The 18,898-nt window shown below is 34.8% G+C and overlaps 1 protein-coding gene across 6 annotated transcripts in view; it reads left to right on the top strand.

Moving 5' to 3' along the window:
• The window catches only part of ATM (ATM serine/threonine kinase), a 140,723-nt gene that overhangs the window by 83,203 nt on the left and 38,622 nt on the right, over window positions 1-18,898 (top strand). For 3 of the 6 annotated variants that reach the window (XR_003427832.1, XM_027082394.1, XM_027082393.1), the window contains 11 exons: window positions 1,722-1,899; window positions 3,666-3,753; window positions 5,862-6,017; window positions 9,165-9,273; window positions 11,313-11,401; window positions 11,501-11,603; window positions 12,475-12,623; window positions 14,008-14,112; window positions 15,381-15,500; window positions 17,889-18,123; window positions 18,624-18,791. Coding sequence is in view for 3 of the 6 variants with exons in the window: in XM_027082394.1 (XP_026938195.1) it covers window positions 1,722-1,899; window positions 3,666-3,753; window positions 5,862-6,017; window positions 9,165-9,273; window positions 11,313-11,401; window positions 11,501-11,603; window positions 12,475-12,623; window positions 14,008-14,112; window positions 15,381-15,500; window positions 17,889-18,123; window positions 18,624-18,791 (1,500 nt within the window). In the remaining 3 variants the exon portion in view is untranslated. Of the gene's footprint in view, window positions 1-1,721; window positions 1,900-3,665; window positions 3,754-5,861; window positions 6,018-9,164; window positions 9,274-11,312; window positions 11,402-11,500; window positions 11,604-12,474; window positions 12,624-14,007; window positions 14,113-15,380; window positions 15,501-17,888; window positions 18,124-18,623; window positions 18,792-18,898 lie in introns of those variants that run through there. The other 3 variants (XM_027082395.1, XR_003427833.1, XR_003427834.1) reach the window with 3 other exon arrangements.

The raw sequence follows: 18,898 nt of genomic DNA, 5'->3' as shown, positions 1-18,898 counted from the left end.
GAGCTCCCCACAGGGTTGGTGGAGGCCTTTGTTGCTGCCGCACCATACCCCAGCTTTTCCCTCACTCCAGTCCTGCTTCTTCCTTCCCTTCCTTCTACAGACATTGATCCCAAGAGCACTCCCTAGTAAACCTTCTGCACTGCATGCTGATCCTGCCTCTGTCTGGCATACTGGCATAGAGTTAAGCACCCTAACATGTGTTTGATATAATAAATAACATCTTCTGAAAAAAAAAGTGAGTGATACCCTGGATACACACACAACTCATTTCTCATTAATGAATAAACCTAAGATTTTTTAAACACTTTTTTAAAAAATAAATTTATTTTATTTTATTATTTTTTTAATTTTTGGCTGTGTTGGGTCTTTGTTGCTGCGCACGGACCCTCTCCAACTGTGGCGAGCAGAGGCCACTCGTGGTCGCAGTGCGTGGGCTTCTCATTGTGGTGGCCTCTCCCTTTGCGGAGCATGGGCTCCAGGCATGTGGGCTTCAGCAGCTGCGGCACACAGGCTCAGCAGCTGTGGCTCATGGACTCCAGAGCGAAGCTCCATAGTTGTGGCACACAGGCTTAGTTGCTCAGTGGCATGTGGGATCCTCCCGGACCAAGGCTCGAACCCGTGTCCCCTGCATTGGCAGGTGGAGTCTTAACCGCTGCGCCACCGGGGAAGCCCGTAAGATTTTTAGAACATTCTGACTTTGGGCCAGAAGATAAAATGTTCCAAATATACATTCACACACACACACACACACACACACACACACACACACACACACACACAATTCTTAGTTACTTAACTTCTGTATTTCCAAAACTGTCTTTTTTTTTTTTTTTTTTTTTTTTTTTTGTGGTACCGCGGGCCTCTCACTGTTGTGGCCTTTCCCGTTGTGGAGCACAGGCTCCGGACGCGCAGGCTCAGCGGCCATGGCTCACGGGCCTAGCCGCTCTGTGGCATGCGGGATCTTCCTGGACTGGGGCACGAACCCGTGTCCCCTGCATCGGCAGGCAGACTCTCAACCACTGCACCCCCAGGGAAGCCCCAAAACTGGCTTTTTGATTTGTCTTTAGTTTGAAAGGGAAAAAGTGTACAATTGGTAATCAATAATCTGTTTCATGATGATGTCTTGGCAAAAATAAAGTTGAGTACTGTTTTAATGTATCACATATATTAAAGTAGTTTTCTATACTTTGGAGTATACCACAAATAAGTACCCTAATTTTATGCCCAGAAATTGGGGTTTATTAAAAAGTAAACATTTTAACATGACTGTTGTAGCTCTTCACTGAATGTAGAAAATGTTCAAAAATCAAATTTTCAGCTTTTCTCTTAAATTTTGATCCCCATTTTCCCTTTTATCAAATTAGAAAACTGCTTCTGTTATTAGTAACACTTTTCAACTGTGAAATTTTTTTTACAGTAGTGACATAATAATTTCATTTGTCAACAATGTCCTATTTTATTATATGCAAGTGGCCTAGACTGAAAATGAACACTTGCAGTGTAATGTATAGGTTTGATTTAGATATTCTAGGTTAGTTTGATTTTTTTTAACACTACCTAGTACACATGTTTTTTGTATGTTTTTTAGTAGTACATAGAGTTCATGACAGATTCATCTGTCATTTTTTAAAAAAGCTTAATATGTCAGTAACACGGAATGAAAATTTTAAGTAAAATATTTTTACTGAAAACTATTGACTGCATGTATTTGTATATTCTAGGTGAAAACTGACTTTTGTCAGACTGTGCTTCCATACTTGATCCATGACATTTTAATCCAAGATACAAATGAATCATGGAGAAATCTGCTTTCTACACACATTCAGGGATTTTTCACTAACTGTTTCAGACACTGCTCAGAAACAAGCCGATCCACAACTCCTGCAAATTTGGATTCAGGTATTCTGTTAAATTTCTCAAATTTATACTGTTAACATCTCAGTTCTAGGGAAAAATAGTTTGAATCCCATCAAGGCCCTTGTAGGCTTAATTCCATAACCTCTAATCATCTGTTCTCTTATCTGTATAATGGAGATAAAAGTTGTAGCAAGTTTTTGATGAGGTAATGTATGTAAAACAACTAGTATAATACTTGATGCATAGTATCCCTTCAGTAAATATTGACTACTATTAATGGAGTAACTAATTGAGCATTCAGTGTATGTCAAGCACCATGCTTGGCACTGGCAGTGAGGATGTGAGCAAGACATAGCCCTACATTCTTGTAACTGAAACAGCAGACAAATGAATGCAACCACATATTATAGGTACTGTGCTGGAGATGTGATGGAATTTTATATTAGAGCTATGGCCAACTCATTTTTTAAAAGCAACTTTTTTTTTAATAAAATCATATTTATTGTGGGAAATACAGAAAAATTGGCATAAATTAAACAAATTAAATTACCCATAATTCTGTCATCTAGGATAACTACAATTAACATTTGGTATATATACATCAGTTTTTTTTGTTGTTGTTGTTGTTGTTTTTGCGGTACACGGGCCTCTCACTGCTGTGGCCTCTCCCGTTGCAGAGTACAGGTTCCAGACACACAGGCCCAGCGGCCATGGCTCACGGGCCCAGCCGCTCCGCGGCATGTGGGATCCTCCCGGACCGGGGCACGAACCTGTGTCCCCTGCATCAGCAGGCGGACTCTCAACCACTGCGCCACCAGGGAAGCCCTATACATCAGTTTTTTAAAACAAAAATTGGATTATGCTTTACTTACTTTTATAACCTACTTTCCTTCCATGCTATATAAGAAGTATTTCCCATGCTAAGAGCTTATTGCAGGAAAAATTCAATGAGGAATTGGGTACACATAATACATATATACATAGTTGAGGGCTCATCATGGGTCAGATTTTCAAACCTAAATTTGAAAAAAGGAAAATGTTTACAGATTTGTAATGTTAACTTACTGTCTTTAATATTGATGCATATTACTAATGTATTTTATGTACAAACATAAAACTAGGTACAAATTCACTTACTGTACTTCAAGACCAACATAATTATAAGAATAATATTGAGTTAATGTGATATTTTGCTGCAACTAAATTATTCTTCCCAACCTTGACTATGGTTCCAGTCGCTTTGACATAGGTTGTGATTACTCGATTCTCCCGATTACTTCCTTTTACTTTCACTACCACAGCCTTTATATGACATGACCGTGTTGCCATTTAAACTTTACTTTGCTCTGTTTTATTATTTATGTATGTTCCTTTTTATTGGCTAACAGCATCCGGAGCCTGTGCTCCGCAACGGGAGAGGCCACAACAGTGAGGGGCCCGTGTACCGCAAAAAAAAAAAAAAAAAGTTTCTTAGGCTAGTTGGTGAGTTCTGTGTGGTCACAAATAGTCTTTGTTATATGGTTGTATATTGAGCCCCTAGTACACTGAAAAATCCTAGGTAAATAGTTTTTGAATCAATGAATTAGTCCTCTTCAGAAATAAAATATAAATTACTATTAAATTCTCAGTTTTTTTAAGCTCAATAGTTTCTTTTAAAAGAAAAAGAAATGCCATTAAATTCCATTTATTGAAAACCAATTTTGTGCTAGAACCTTATAGTGTAGAGGAAGACAGATACACAAACAAAAGGGAGAAAGTGCTTAAGCAAGTCTGCCTGGGACTGAGAGGACATAATCTTTGTTTGTCAGAGTCAGAGCACTTTTTCCGATGCCATTTGGATAAAAAATCACAAAGAACAATGCTTGCTGTTGTGGACTACATGAGGAGACAAAAGAGGTAATGTAACTATTGGTTCTTGAGTTGGGGATTTAGAAGTGTAACTTGTTATTGCTGGCTGAATTTTAACATGATTGTTTGAGGTAATGCTACTGCAAGTTGCTGTATTTAATATGTGTGATGCTTATATCTCCTTGTAATAATCCATATTTAGGGTGGCACTTTGGTGAAATCAATGTCAGGAACTCTGAATTCTTTTTCTTTTTCATGGAAGTATAGTTGATTTACAATATTGTGTTAGTTTCAGGTGTTCAGCAAAGTGATTCAGTTATATATATGTGGTTTTTTTCAGATTATTTTCCATTATGGGTTATTACAAAATAAATTACAAGATATTGAATACTATAGGAACTCTGACCCCCAACTGTAATAGTAACAGTGTTATCTTTGCTAAATCATTCACTCTTTGGGGGCTTTAGTTTATTTCATTTACAGTGAAGGAAAGGAGTAAGTGATTTTCCAGGTTACTTTTAGTTGCATTACTCCTCTTTTAACGTTTCTCTTTACATTTTGTCTCAGAAGTAGCTAGAGTTATGTAAAACCTCCTGCATGTATCTTTATTATGAAACATAAGTTTCTTTACTGTGTACCATGGTCTTCAAAATCTGTGGTTCTGTATAGTGATGCTGTGCTATAGCAGTGTTTATTTTCTCGATTGCTTTATAATATAGTATTTTTGTTCCTATTATTTCTCTTGAGATTTTTAACAGTGAGTGCAGGAATTTCTAGAGAGGATGGTCTGACTGATCTGTACTGCTCCAGAGTTGACCAGAACTTTGAAGAAATAATGTAGTAGGTCTAAATAATGTAATAGGTAGTCATTGATGTCTCATTAGTTTGTTTGGTGGTAGTGGCAGTGGTTGATAAAAATGGGAGGGAATGGTAGGGGAAAACTGAAAAATTGTTTAACCTAAATGCATTTACATCTTAAAAATTAATTCCTCTATATCCCCCTCATTCCTTTCCATCCCATTCTTAGAAAAAGAAGTGTTAGACCTTTCAGGGTTTGTGTTTCTGGTTAGAAAGTTACTGATTCACCATATTGTTTTGTATTGAATCCTCTTGTGAGAAAGCCCATAAGAAGCTTTAACTATAGCTGGAAACATGTCTTTTCTCAGTGTTGGGAGGCAGTTTCTGAATCATTCATTTTTTATTTATCATTGAGTTAGAGTGGTATTGACATTAGTTGGCCTTGGAGAAGATAACGTTTCTCAACATTAATTATTCCAAATACGACCTTGAGGAAGATTCCTTGAGAGAATATGACTGGGACATAGAATAAAGGGTAAGGACCTGAGTTCAGGTTCACATTTCTCAGAATAGCTACAATTAAATCTTGGCTATGTGATAGGCACTTTATTCACCAGCTTTGTAAGCATTATTTACTCATTACAACTATTCTCTGAGGTATATATTGTTTCTGCGTTTTACAAATGAAGAAATTGAGCCGTAAGAAGTTAAGTTGCCAAAATTCATACCGCTTGTAGTAGGTGAACCAGCTGGATTTGAACCTAGCTAGAGTATCCTACGCTAATACCAGTGCTCTTAACCACTACCATGTCACATCTCTGTAATGTTTGTTTTGAAAAAGATAATATCACGGTCCCTTCCAGTTATGGCCTATTGTTATCACAGTGGAAGATTTTTTTAAAATAACCTCAACCTAGGCAACTAAGAAGAAAATTAACAGCAATAGGAAAGACATGTAAATGTGTCTTAGAAGAAACAATATTTTCATTGAATTGGCCATTTAAAAACACTCGTGTATGTGTTATTAGTTATTCTGTATAGCCTATTCTTAGCCTATGATGGATGGATCCCTCAGTGGAGGCCGTATATGAACCCCAAATTTGTATGGGATGATGGTTCATAGCTTTCATCAGACTTTCTAAGAGGTGTGTGATCCAAAAAGAGTGACAGAGCTCTTCAGCTATGTTATGTTAGATGTTCATAGTTATATATTGGGGGTATGTTGTTTTTGGTTATTTAAATGTCATTTTCTTTCTAACTAGCATTTGCTACCATTGGATTCTATATCAACAAACTTTTCTTTTGGCATTTAAGTTAAAGAAATGGACATGACTAGATATTTAAATTTTTTTCTTTAGACCTTCTTCAGGAACAGTTTTTGATGATGCTTTCTGGCTGGAATTGAATTATCTAGAGGTTGCCAAGGTAGCTCAGTCTTGTGCTGCTCATTTTACAGCATTGCTCTATGCAGAAATCTATGCAGATAAGAAGAATATGGATGATCAAGAGAAAAGGTAATGGAATTTGGAAGTTTTTGTTTGTAAAATTGGTGTTGACATTGTTTCATTAAAGGTATATATTAAACATTTGTTTACTGCCACTCCCTTTAGATAGACGGTGTGTACCTTTTAAAGAGAAATGATAATAAAAATTTTTTAAAGAAATAAGCAATTCTCCTCTGAAATAGAGATGTTTATTACTTAAGAATTATAAAAATTATACACATAGCAAGCTCCTGGGGGACAGAGATCATCCTTATTTTCCTCTGTATTCCCCATAGTAACTAGCATTGGGAACTTAATATGTGATCAATAATTATTTTTCAAATGGTTGAGTGATTCTCTAACTTCAGTTAAATTGTTTACCACTATTCCCTCAGTTTATTGAAGATCCATTTTACTTATTGACTAGAAGTAATGTAACTGATTGCTTTCTGTGACTAAATCACTTTCATTATTTTATCTACCCGTATCTCTACTACTTTAATTTGCTTTTCCTCTGAGTTAGAACTTTCATAAAAGTCTAACAAGTATCTTAGATAATAGGGAAAAGCAAAAAATAGCCAGTAAAGTCGAAGAGTAAAAAATATACAGTTTATTGTCCCAACTGCCCTTCTCAAGTCTTTATTTCAAATAGCTTAGTGTTTATTTTTATAGTTATCCTCACTTTTCCACCACAAAATCACTCATATTACAAAATTAGCAAAGAGGTGTTATATTGATGCATTTCTTATGCTTGCTACTTATAATTTCTACTTTGGATTGTCATTAAGCTAGAAGCAGTATGGTTTTTGGACTGTGAAAAACCGGGAACCGGAATTCAGAGCCTAGTTCAAATATAATTAACTTAGTAGGCTTGGACTGATTTCTTAACTCTCTGGTTTGTTTTAATTTCTACTTTTCAATTGAAAACAATTAAAAATCTACAATATGTAGATCATTTGTATAATGTATAAGTGATATGTTTGTGATCACTTAGACTTTGTACAAAGACAAGTATTGATATGTTGTCCTTTAAGTATGAAATGAGTAAGAAATTGATTTTTGCCTACTCTTGATCTTAAAAATTTGGCAAAAATCCTGCATACTTAGTAGTAGTAGTTTTAATCTGAATGTGCCTCGGTATCTTGGTTCCATAGAATAATATTTTTTTACTAAGCAGGAGTGAATAACTGAGCTCTTATTTGAGTATAAATAAAAGCTCTTTTAATTTGAGGATAGGTGATCATATAGAATGTGGGACATTTTTGCAAAATTGCTTGTTTAACAAGCAGGAGTGCCTGGATTTTATTTTTGTTAACTTTAGGGGAAACGTGCTTGACAAATGGGGCTTGCTGTTTGCTTTGACAGTCTGATTTTGATTTTTTTTGTTTTCAGATGCCTGATGGGAAGGGGAGGGCAAACAGACATAAGGTGTATAGAGAGGGCAGGGAATGCTAATTTTCTTCAGTGACTCAGGTGAACTGAGACTTTTATAAATCTAAAGTGATCAGGAAAAGTATAAAAGCAAAATACAGATCAACAGTTTACAAACACTGTCAGGTCAGAAAACTGAATTGCTCTCTTAGGTTTTCTATTCGAGTTAGTTAATAGCAAAATGCCTTATACTAGGTATTCAGGAATACATACAGAGTTTTATTTGTTAACTTGCTCCTGAGAAAGTATGAGCCTTCAGAGTTAGTATCCATAATTTTTTTTAGAAAGAAATCAAAACTCCTTCAAACAGGATTTAGACAACCGGTCGTAGTTCACACCTCAGTCATTTTAGTATTCCTAATACCTAAGGCAATGCCTGACAGAAGTCCTGGCAACTCTGTCTTTTGCCTAGATGAATTATAGCTCTAGACTCAAAATCATAGACTCTAATACTGTTGTTCCTACTTTCCAAGTTTCTCCTCTAAAAACTTTTTTCTGCATAACTTACCAATAAGGAAAATATATGTAATATTTACATATAAAGGTTATAAAGCAAAATAGAATGTTGTCAGTGCCATTTTGTCAGTGGGTCTCCTCTATCCCACCCCTCTGTGCTCCTCCAAGAAGTAAATGTTATCTCATGTTTTGTGTTGCTCATTTGTTTGGATGATACTGTTTTCATGTGAGTAGAAACCCATAAATATAGTTTAGTTTCCTTATTTTTGAGCTTCCTAAGAAGTTATATGTGTGCTTTCCTACAACTTGTTTTTTTCCCTCAGTTTTTTGGTAAGATTTGTCTATGTTGTGTGTTGCTGTGGTTCATTAATTTGTCACTGCCACATAATATACCAGTGGGAGAATATGCCACAATTCATTTAACCATTCCCCTGTTAATGATAGGTGTAGAATTATTGGGTTGCAGGGTATACAAATTTTCAGTCTTATAAGATAGTACCAAATTGGTTTTTAAAGTGGTTATACCAACTCAGAAATGTAGTTCACAAAGAAGTGGCTCAGTAGGAAGCTTCACATTTGAAGAAGGGATTCAAACTACCACTATTTCTAGTTTGAGTAAAAAAAGTAAAGAAGAAACTGAAATAAGTATAGGTAAATAATAGAGATAACATCACTTATGATAGTATTTATTTTATACATTGGATTATTATTGTCATAAACATTGTATAGCTGGCATGGTTTTAGAATTGAAATTATTTATAGGACTGAGTATCATATGCATATGTAAAGCTGAGGCCTTGGAGTAGAGAAATTGAATTCTAATTCTGACTATCACTTACTAGTTTTATTACCTTGGTTGTTACTGATCCACTTCCTTTTTAACACTTAATATTATCAGACTTCTTAATTTTTGCCAAATTATCAAGTGTTAAGTGGTGTCTCAAGTACGGTCTTAATTTTGTGTGCCTGTGTTTATTAATGAGGTTAAACTTCAGGTAAAACCACTGACAGAACATTTAGGAATTGAACTCAGGGACTTCTCTATTTTTAAGCTCTGTAAATAAGCATATTTTGGCATATAGCCTTCCCATAAACGAGACTGTCATTCAAATGTAATTCTCATTCAAAGAATTAATACTAACAAATTCCTTTTCTATTCTAGGTCTAACTGGTATTGTTTTTAAATATAAATGGTTCATTATATTTTATTTGTAATCTTGTTAGTTTTTTCTGTCAAAGTGTATGGTATATGTATTAGCAAGCTTAAAAATAGTATATTCCCATTAAAAGAGGTGCTCTTGTGACAAACAGAAGTCTTACGTTTGAAGAAGGAAGCCAGAGTACAACTATTTCCAGTTTGAGTGAAAAAAGTAAGGAAGAAACTGGAATAAGTTTACAGGTAAATATTATTGACCTTATTATAAGTGATAATATTTGTTTTATACTTTGGACTATTATTTTGTTATAGAGACTGTATAGATTTGATTTGTCATTTGATTTTCAAACGGAAGTTACCTTTTTGGACTGTCATATACATAAATTCATGGTTTGAGGCTTAGGCCTTGGAGTAGACAAACTGGAGTTATAACCCTGACTCAACCACTTAGTTGTGTAATCTTGCACAAATGACTTGACCTTTCCAACCTTGAGTTCCTTTATCTGAAAGATGGAAGTAAAACCACCTATCTCATAGGGTGAATTTATACCATGTATTTTCTCCTACAGTACTCTGTTCATTTTCTTTGTAGCACTTAACATTTATAATTATATTTTTATTTGTTTACTTGTTTATTGTATGTCACATCTCAGGGCAGATTGCTTCTTCTGTAAATTTTTTAATGTTTACTCTTAAATTGACCCATTCTTACTGAATTTCTTTGGTCACCTAATTCCTCTAAAATGAGTTTCATCTTCTTCAGTTTGCTTAAACCTCTGATGTTCTCTTCTCTGTCTTTTGTTTGTCTCTCCTCCTACTTCTTGGAAAAAATAGGGGACATTATAGGAAGTCCCACCACATCCCACTGTCAAACATAGAAATCTCCCTGCATCTGCTGCCATTGTAATCTTTCCTCTTGTTAAAGCAGAGAAAGTTTCTCCTTCTGTCCTTCTTTCTGTGCTTTGTTTTTCATCAACTCTTTCTCAGGAACATTTTTTTTTATTGTGCCGTGCTCCTCAACATATTCAAATTTTCAAACTTATTAAAAACATTCTCCTTCAAACGGACACAAAATCATTTCCCTTTTCCCTATGTTCTCTTAAAGGTGACATCGTTTTTTTCTCCCTTTCCATCACAGCCAAACCTTGTGAAAAAGTTGTCTGTATTTCCTGTCTCCATTTCCTTCCTTTTACTCTCTCCACTGAATAGCACTTGCTAATGTCAGTCATAAACTTCATGTTACTAAGTCTAGCAGTCACCTTTCATTCAACTTCTTCCTTAATGTTTCATCAACACTTAACACCATCAACCATGCCTTACTTGAAATATGTTCTATCTACCTTTTTGATACCATTCTCCTGATTTTTCTGTTTCCTTTTTTTGCTTCTTTATAGTCTTAGCCTCTTTTCTGAGTTTCTGGAGTATCTCCTGTGCTTCAGGCACTGTTCTAGGCTTCTGAACTGAATGTTCCAATACTGAGGGCTTGATTTCACGTTTATGAATAGAAACAGTTTGATTAGAATACTAGAATTATGCCAATATCAATTTGTGTTTAGAAAGTATTTCCTGGAGCAAGTACCATTAAGATAATTAAATTGCTTGATCAATTTTCTCTGCAATGCAGTTTCTAATTTTCTGTTTTCTTTTTTGATTTTTGTTTTCTTTTTCCTTTTTTTCTTTCTGTTTTGTTTGCTATTTTAATTTTTATTTTACTGAGATTATTTTAAGCAGAATCAATTCTTTCCTGAGTAAATTTTATAACAGAGTTTTGAATCATCAAACCAATTCTTTATCCATATCACATTTTACCAATTATAACATAGTGCAACTTTGAATTTTCTCTCATAGAAAACCTTTACAGCTTGTATTTTTACCAAACTCAGTTTTCAAGAGTCAGACTTTGCAGGACTTCGTTTTCCCATGTCAGTTTTAGCTGTTGATGGGATTGTTTGCTTTTTTTTTTTTTTTTTTTTTTGCTTTTGTTTTTATGATTATTTCTGCATGTGTTAGAAGCCTGTTAGGTTGGGATTTATTTCTTATCTAATTCACTAAATCGTGAGCAATTCTTGTCAGGTAGTCCACAGTCATTCTGTTGTGTGGGATCAGTTTGTTGTGTTGCTGATCAGTATCTTTAGTATATATTTAAATATCATTATATTTTACTTTTATAACATAACATGTAGAGTTGGGAGTTACATGATGGTAATGATATAATTTCAAATTTGCTGAATTCATAAACTGATAGTTTTCCCCTCCAATTTTTGTTGTTTCCATGTTTTTAGGATCTGCTCTTAGAAATCTACAGAAGTATAGGAGAGCCAGATAGTCTTTATGGTTGTGGTGGAGGGAAAATATTACAACCCCTTACTAGGTAAATTGCTTTTTTATAGATAATGCTATAGTCATTCTGTTATGAAAGAAGTTACATGTATGTAAAACTCAAAAGCATTTAAAAACTCTTTTCTTATAGACTGCGAACATATGAACATGAAGCAATGTGGGGGAAAGCCCTAGTAACATATGACCTTGAGACAGCAATCTCCTCCTCAACTCGCCAGGCAGGAATAATCCAGGTACTTTTTTTTCTGCTTTGGTAAAGCACTACTAGTGTAGTGCTCAGATTATTTCAGTATGTCAGTGGAATATTTACACAACCAGATAAACTGTAGAGGTAAGACTGAAGGTTCTTTTTTAGGCACTGGGATTAAAATACAGAGGGATACACAGGTAAATTGGAAAAGTCACTGACCTGAAAGATAGTGTAGATTTGTTGGTCATAATCTTCTTAGCTAACAGTAGAAGACATTTCTTGACTGTGTACAATGTGCCCGGTAGTGAATTAAGTCCTTTGTATGGAAAACCTCATGTAAACTATTTCTCATAGCTTGCACTAGAGTTTGTCCCAGGAGTTGTCATTTCTGTTACTGGCTAATATTCCTTAGCCACTCTTTTATCCAATATCAGAACCCTTTGAGCTCTATCTTTGTGTTTTAGGTTGGCATTTTAAGTGATGTTGTGAACTACTAAAATTGTGAAAGTTACCTTTTTTTTTTTTTAAAGAAGATGTTGGGGGTAGGAGTTTATTTTTTATTTTTTTGCTGTGTTGGGTCTTCGTTTCTGTGCGAGGGCTTTCTCCAGTTGTGGCAAGCAGGGGCCACTCTTCATCGCAGTGTGCGGGCCTCTCACTATCGCGGCCTCTCTTGTTGCGGAGCACAGGCTCCAGACGCTCAGGCTCAGTAGTTGTGGCTCACGGGCCCAGTTGCTCCGCGGCACGTGGGATCCTCCCAGACCAGGGCTCAAACCCATGTCCCCTGCACTAGCAGGCAGACTCTCAACCGCTGTGCCACCAGGGAAGCCCGAAAGTTACTTTTTATGTTTGCTGTTTTTTGTATCTCTAGTATTCTGTTATTTTTTATTCCTTTTTTTTTTTTAACTCCTGCATAGGCCTTGCAGAATTTGGGACTCTGCCATATCCTTTCCGTCTATTTAAGGGGATTAGATCATGAAAATAAAGAGTGGTGTGCTGAACTACAGGAACTTCATTACCAAGTAGCATGGAGGAATATGCAGTGGGACCACTGCATTTCTGTCAAGTAAGAAGAATTCAGACATTTTTAATTGCCATTTCTCTAGCTATGAATAATGAACTGTTTTTATCTTGCTCTATGAATGTAGCAGGTGTTATGTTTTCATGTTTTGTAGATGCTGTAAGCTAAATGCTTAAATAATACAGCAGTATGCAGTAAGTGTACGTAAGGCTGAATTTCACTCTCTTCTTATATTAGGGCACCTCCACCCTCAAGATATTTTTGAAAATAGAAATATAAAAATTATTTTCTCATGAGAATCTTATTCACTTATTGTTTATAAATCCAAAGAGAAATATAGGCGTTTCCCTTCTCACTTCCTGCTGCAAACGTTTTATTTAGTTAGATGGCACTTTTATTGGCTGGATGGTACACGAAAGACTGTTTATCTTTATTTGTGAAATATTTTCTTTTATTAAAAAAAACACTGCTAAATCACTAGCACGAGAAGAAAACGTTTATAACCTACATATACCATCACCATGTGTTCTGAATGAAAAGCCAAACACCTAATCTAATAAAAGATTATGTATTTATGTAAAAAGTCTTTTGATGATATAAACAAAAAAATTAAATCATATTCATTGTATGTTTAATCACTTTCATAGAAAAAAATTTCATTAATTAGAATGTCTTTCAGATTTCAAACTGTTAGATTGCTGTAAAATTAGAGATATTTTAAAAACATTTTACTCTGTGAGCTGATTCCTACTTGTCTCTGTGAATCTCCATATTCTGTTTTTCCCCTTGCATACTATATTTCAGCCACATAGCACTTCTCCCATGTTTTTTTCCATCAAGCCAGGCTGTTTTTATATCTTCTTTTTCCCCTGTTACCGTGAAGGTGGCTACTTGTCATTCAGACTGTAGTTTAATAATGTGACATATTCAGATACATCTTTTCTGACTGTCCATTCTAAAATAGCCACCCAGTCATTCTGTTTTGTTACCCTATTTTACTTTCCTATATGTCCTTTGTCACTGTCTGGTATTTTTCTTATTTATTGTCCATCTGCAAACCAGAACATAAACTCCATGAGAATGGGGACCTGATCTGACTTGTCCACTAATGGATTCCCTGCATCTAGAACCTGGTGACTAGTGCCTGGCACGTAGTAGGTGTTCATCAAATAAATAAATGAGAATATAACATGTTTAGAGCCAGGAAAAATATCTGAGAAATTCACTTTTTTCTGCTTGAAGAATTTAAATGATCCACAAAATTCTTTGTAATTCTTAACCAAGTTTTCTAGAAATGCATTTTTTAAAATGGAGATATCTTAATTTTAGTTTAAAATTTTGCCTTTTGGTGAAGCTGTTTATGCATACATATCTTAGGAGTCTCTATTTTTAAATGTCTTTTTCTTTTATTTTTAAAATTATTTCACAGCAAAGGAATAGAAGGAACCAGTTACCATGAATCATTGTATAATGCTCTGCAGTCTCTAAGAGATGGGGAATTCTCCACTTTTTATGAAAGTCTCAAATATGCCAGGTATTATAAAAAGAAAGAGTTACTGTATTTTAATATTTAATGTCATGGCTTCTTTTCTGAAAACATGAAGAATAATTTCAACACAAGGATTTGCACTGGTGAAGGAGTAAGACCTGGTGGCTGTGGTCAGGTTGTTTCCTTGTCATTCCCTTTTCCTCCTTTAAAAAAATTCCCTGTGTAATTAATAATTCATACTAGTCAGTGTTGAAACTCAAAGTAGTGCAAAAGTGGGAGGAAATATTCAACAATTAAGAATTTCATAGCTTTTACATATCTGAGAAATGAGTGCTCAGATGAATTTTATCTGTTGCAAGCATGTTTTCATAAGAATTATGAGTATTCTTGTCTTAATAATTGTATTCTGTACTTCATATTTTAAATTTTGTACAAAAGAATTCTTTAATACACACTTGATATGTATATGTACACATATATATACACACAAATGTTTATATATATATAACCAATGTTACGTTTTAAGTTTTTGTTTTAGATGTAAGAGCATGCTCATATGTTAGGTACTTACATAAAGTGTAAGTTATTTTTTTCTTATGTAATAACTTTTTCTTTGCTTATGTGGTTCAGATATATTCTACCTTTAAAAATAAAATTCCCTTTGGGAGCCCTGATCAATTATTTACGCAGAACACTGAAGAAGGTCTTCTTGTTTCCCATTCCTTTGTTTTCTTCCAGGACCAGTGTACTGAGAATTTTAATCTTTTCTCCTCTAGTAGTTATGTGTCATTTACCTCTTTTAACGTTTAGTGTCCTTTTTATAAAATGGTGACTAATGGTCAATTCTTAAAGGCTTGTTATGAGGTACAAATGAGATAATGCACAACAAAGAACTTAACTCTAACAGGCTAAACAAATGTAACACATTTTTTTGTTTAACAGTATTTGTGATCTAATAAATCCTGTACTTTATTACAGAAGTAATACTTGCTACCATTTAAGTGCTTATCATGTGGTGGCCACTTTGTTAGGCTTTTTCTGTATGTATTCTTTAATTTTCAACTGGAAGTGAAAAAACTGGGTTCAGAGGAATCCAGTAATGTGCCCAAAGCTATTCAGCTATTACTGGCAAAACTGGGATTTAGATTAGGTCTGTACAATTCCAAGGCTTACTTTGTTTCCACTACCTTATGCTTGTGCTTGTGAGTGTTAGTATTATTAGATCCACACCAAGGCCTATAATGGGAAGTCAACTTTTATCTTCCTGCAAACCTCTTCTTAGTTTTTAAGTTTCTTGTCTTTTCTGCCACTAGAGTTAAAGAAGTGGAAGAGTTGTGTAAGGGCAGTCTTGAGTCTGTGTATTCCCTCTACCCTACACTTAGCAGATTGCAGGCCATCGGAGAGCTCGAAAACATTGGGGAGCTTTTCTCAAGGTATGTGATTGAAATGACTGTGTATTCCAAAGTATAACCTTTCTGTTACCAATAGGGACTTTAAAAAATAAAAACTATATAGAGATCAGCTATAGGTTTATTTCAATATCTTTTATCAAGATATAAGTAAATTAACCTAATGAACTGTGATCTTGTTAAAATAAACATTTTCAAAAATATTCATTGTAAAAATTCAGGTTATTAAAATTTAACTTATTGTGTTTTTCTCTTTACAACTTTTTCCCTGTTCAACCCTAGATGAAATTGTTTCCTCATGTTTTTTACCATAGCACATTATACTCCATTCTGTTTTAGTATCACATTGCATTAGTGTCATTTTATGTATACTCTGCCATGCTGTACTAGAAGCTCCCTAAAAATAGGGCTTATTTATTCTTGAATCCTTTGTATCCCTAGTGCTTTTTCCTGGTGACCAATTCTTAGTAAACAGTCAATGTTAATGAATATGGAGTGTTTAGGGGAGATTGCCTCTTATAATGGTGAAAAGGAAGTGATCTCACTTTCCAGTGTTCCTGGATCTTTCTCTGCTAGGGAGTTATAAGGAAGAAAGGGAAAGTTTGATGAGCTGGTACCAAATACCTATGCTCTAGGACAGCAGTTCGCAAAGTGTGGTGTAGAGATCCTGGTTTTCCCAAGATCCATTCAGGAGTTCATGAAATCAAAACTGTTCTTACAAAATGTTATCTGGTGTTTTTGCTCTCATTCTCTCATGAGGTATAGTGAAGTTTTGGTGAGGTATCAGAGAATAGCCACAATTATCTGAAGACTATGAAAATACTCCTCCCTTTTCCAACTATGTATCTGTATGAAGCTAGATTTTCTTCATATACTTCAGCCAAACATTATAGCACAGCAAACCAAATGCAGAAGCAAAGATGAGAATTTAACTGTCTCCATTAAGCCAGACATCAAAGAGGTTTGCATAAATGTGAAACAGTGCTCTTCTCACTAAATTTGTTTTGTTTTGGGAAGGATAGTTATTTTTTTATAAAAAATGTTATTTATGATATATGATATATAGTCGATTTACTATTGTTATTTTAAAATAAATTTATACATGTTAGATTTTTCTCAGTTTTAGTTTCTAATAAGGTAAATATTAATAGGTATAATCCAATAAACAAAAACTCTTTGGGGGTCTTCAATAATTTGTAAGAGTTTAAAGCATTCCTGAGATTAGAAAATTTGAGACCTGCTGCTCTAGGATCATTTTGGGAGGAATTAAAGTTTTGGTTCCTGTGAATTTATGTTACTGTTTCCTTCTTTATCAAGCAACTAAAAGAGCTTTCATTTCCTAGTCATCACCTTATCATCTTAGTCTCCTTGCTTCATCTTAATTTCTCTTCATATAGTAGGCCTAAAGGATTGGACAGTATTGCTTAGTTGAACATCTGGGAAGCACTCTGTTCATATAAACTAATTGTACAATATGCATTTTCTCTTCCTTTAATAAATAGTATTGGTATGTGAAACCTTTACCAGGTGCCAGCATTTCCTTCATTGGATTGTTCTTTCTTTAACAGCTGCCATTTTGCATAGAGTCATGCCCTGTGCGTGGCAGGCACAGTAGATAATGAGTTTATTACATTTCCTTGCTGACTGTCCTTTTTACCACAGGGAACATTGGAGCTGGACAAGAGGTATAGATGTTCTGAATGACAGGCCTGATGAATGTGTTCTCATTTCAGAAGAATGTTAGTTTAGAAGTGTTGCTTTTTGTGAGGTTGAAGAGTATTTTTAAGAAAATCTTGAAAGTATCATCTATAAAAATATTAAATCACTATGCTGTATACCTGAAACTAACATAAACAATACTTCAATTTAAACAAAGAAAGGAAAAAATCTTTAAGTGTTCATCATGTGTTGGGTTCTCTGCTGACTGACCCTCAGAGGTCTGACCATATTGTAGGTTTCTAAACTATGGTCCTTATTTTGGATTATTTTAGAAGTTCCAGTCATGTTACTGCAAAAATTCCTTTGTGTCCTGCCCCCCAGAGGTGCTTTGTGACCACCTAGAGGGGTGGGATAGGGAGGATGGGAGGGAGATGTAAGAGGGAGGAGGTATGGGGATATATGTATATGTGTAGCTGATTCACTTTGTTATAAAGCAGAAACTAACACAACATTGTAAAGCAATTATACTCCAATAAAGATGTTAAAAAAAAAAGAGAAAATGTTGGACCAGGTCAAGGGTAGGTAAACTATAGCCCGCGGGCCAAATCCGGCCCACTGCCTGTATTTGTCAATTAAAAAAAAAAAAATTCCTTTGTGTTTATTAAATCTTAAGTTTCAGAACCTGCATATTAGCAGGGTTTTTTGTGGTTTTTTTTCATTTCTCTTATGTGAATTCTGTGATTTGGCTTTCAGATCAATAACAGATAGGCAGCCCTCTGAAGTATACATTAAGTGGTGGAAACATTCCCAGCTTCTCAAAGACAGTGATTTTAGTTTTCAGGAGCCTATAATGGCTCTACGCACAGTCATTTTGGAGATCTTGATGGAAAAGGAAATGGAAAACTCGCAAAGAGAGTGTCTTAAGGATATTCTCACCAAGCATCTTGTAGAACTATCTGTATTAGCCCGAACTTTCAAGAACACTCAGGTAATCAGATTTAAGACTATGTCATCTCACCTCTTGACCTTGCCTTTTATTACCCAGAAAATAGAAAGCATAAGTAAAAAAGAAATGTCATTGAGAGACAGAGATTGCTATTAAAACATTGTATAGCATAATTGTTTAAGATTTCCCATTTTGGAATTAGACCTGAGTTTGAGCCTTGAACAAGGTACTCACCGTCTCTAAACCTCAATTGCCTGGTTAAAAAAATGAGAAGCTACCTAACTTACTCATTGTATTTATAACAAGTCAGCAATTTTATATACTGTGTATAAACACACATAATTAGATAGATGTCTTTATATAAAGAGAAAAACAGATAGGCCGACATCGGGCCTGGGGAAGGCAATCAGAGATGCACTTAAGACAGTCCTGACAAATAGTCAAGTCCTCAGTGAATGGTAGTAACTGCTTTTATTAGTAATAGTAGTGGTAGTATTAGTAATAGTAAAAGTATTTATTCTTATTTGTCATTTTCATTTCAGCTTCCTGAAAGGGCAATATTTCAAATTAAACAGTATAATTCAGCTAGTTGTGGAGTCTCTGAGTGGCAGCTGGAGGAAGCACAAGTATTCTGGGCAAAAAAGGAACAGAGTCTTGCCCTGAGTATTCTCAAGCAAATGATCAAGAAGCTGGGTGCCAGTTGTACAGAGGTTCACTTTTTTTCTATTGGCCAAATTCGTATTTTACTGTTATAAGAAAAATGACTGTGCATTAAAATATTTAAAATAAAATTTAAAGTAATTACCAATTTTATTAA

Source organism: Aethalodelphis obliquidens, unplaced genomic scaffold, assembly GCF_003676395.1.
Source record: "Aethalodelphis obliquidens isolate GAN/ISIS:26980383/991018 unplaced genomic scaffold, ASM367639v1 scaffold46, whole genome shotgun sequence".
Taxonomy (NCBI): Eukaryota; Metazoa; Chordata; class Mammalia; order Artiodactyla; family Delphinidae; genus Aethalodelphis; species Aethalodelphis obliquidens.
This window is presented reverse-complemented; position numbering and strand designations above follow the sequence as displayed.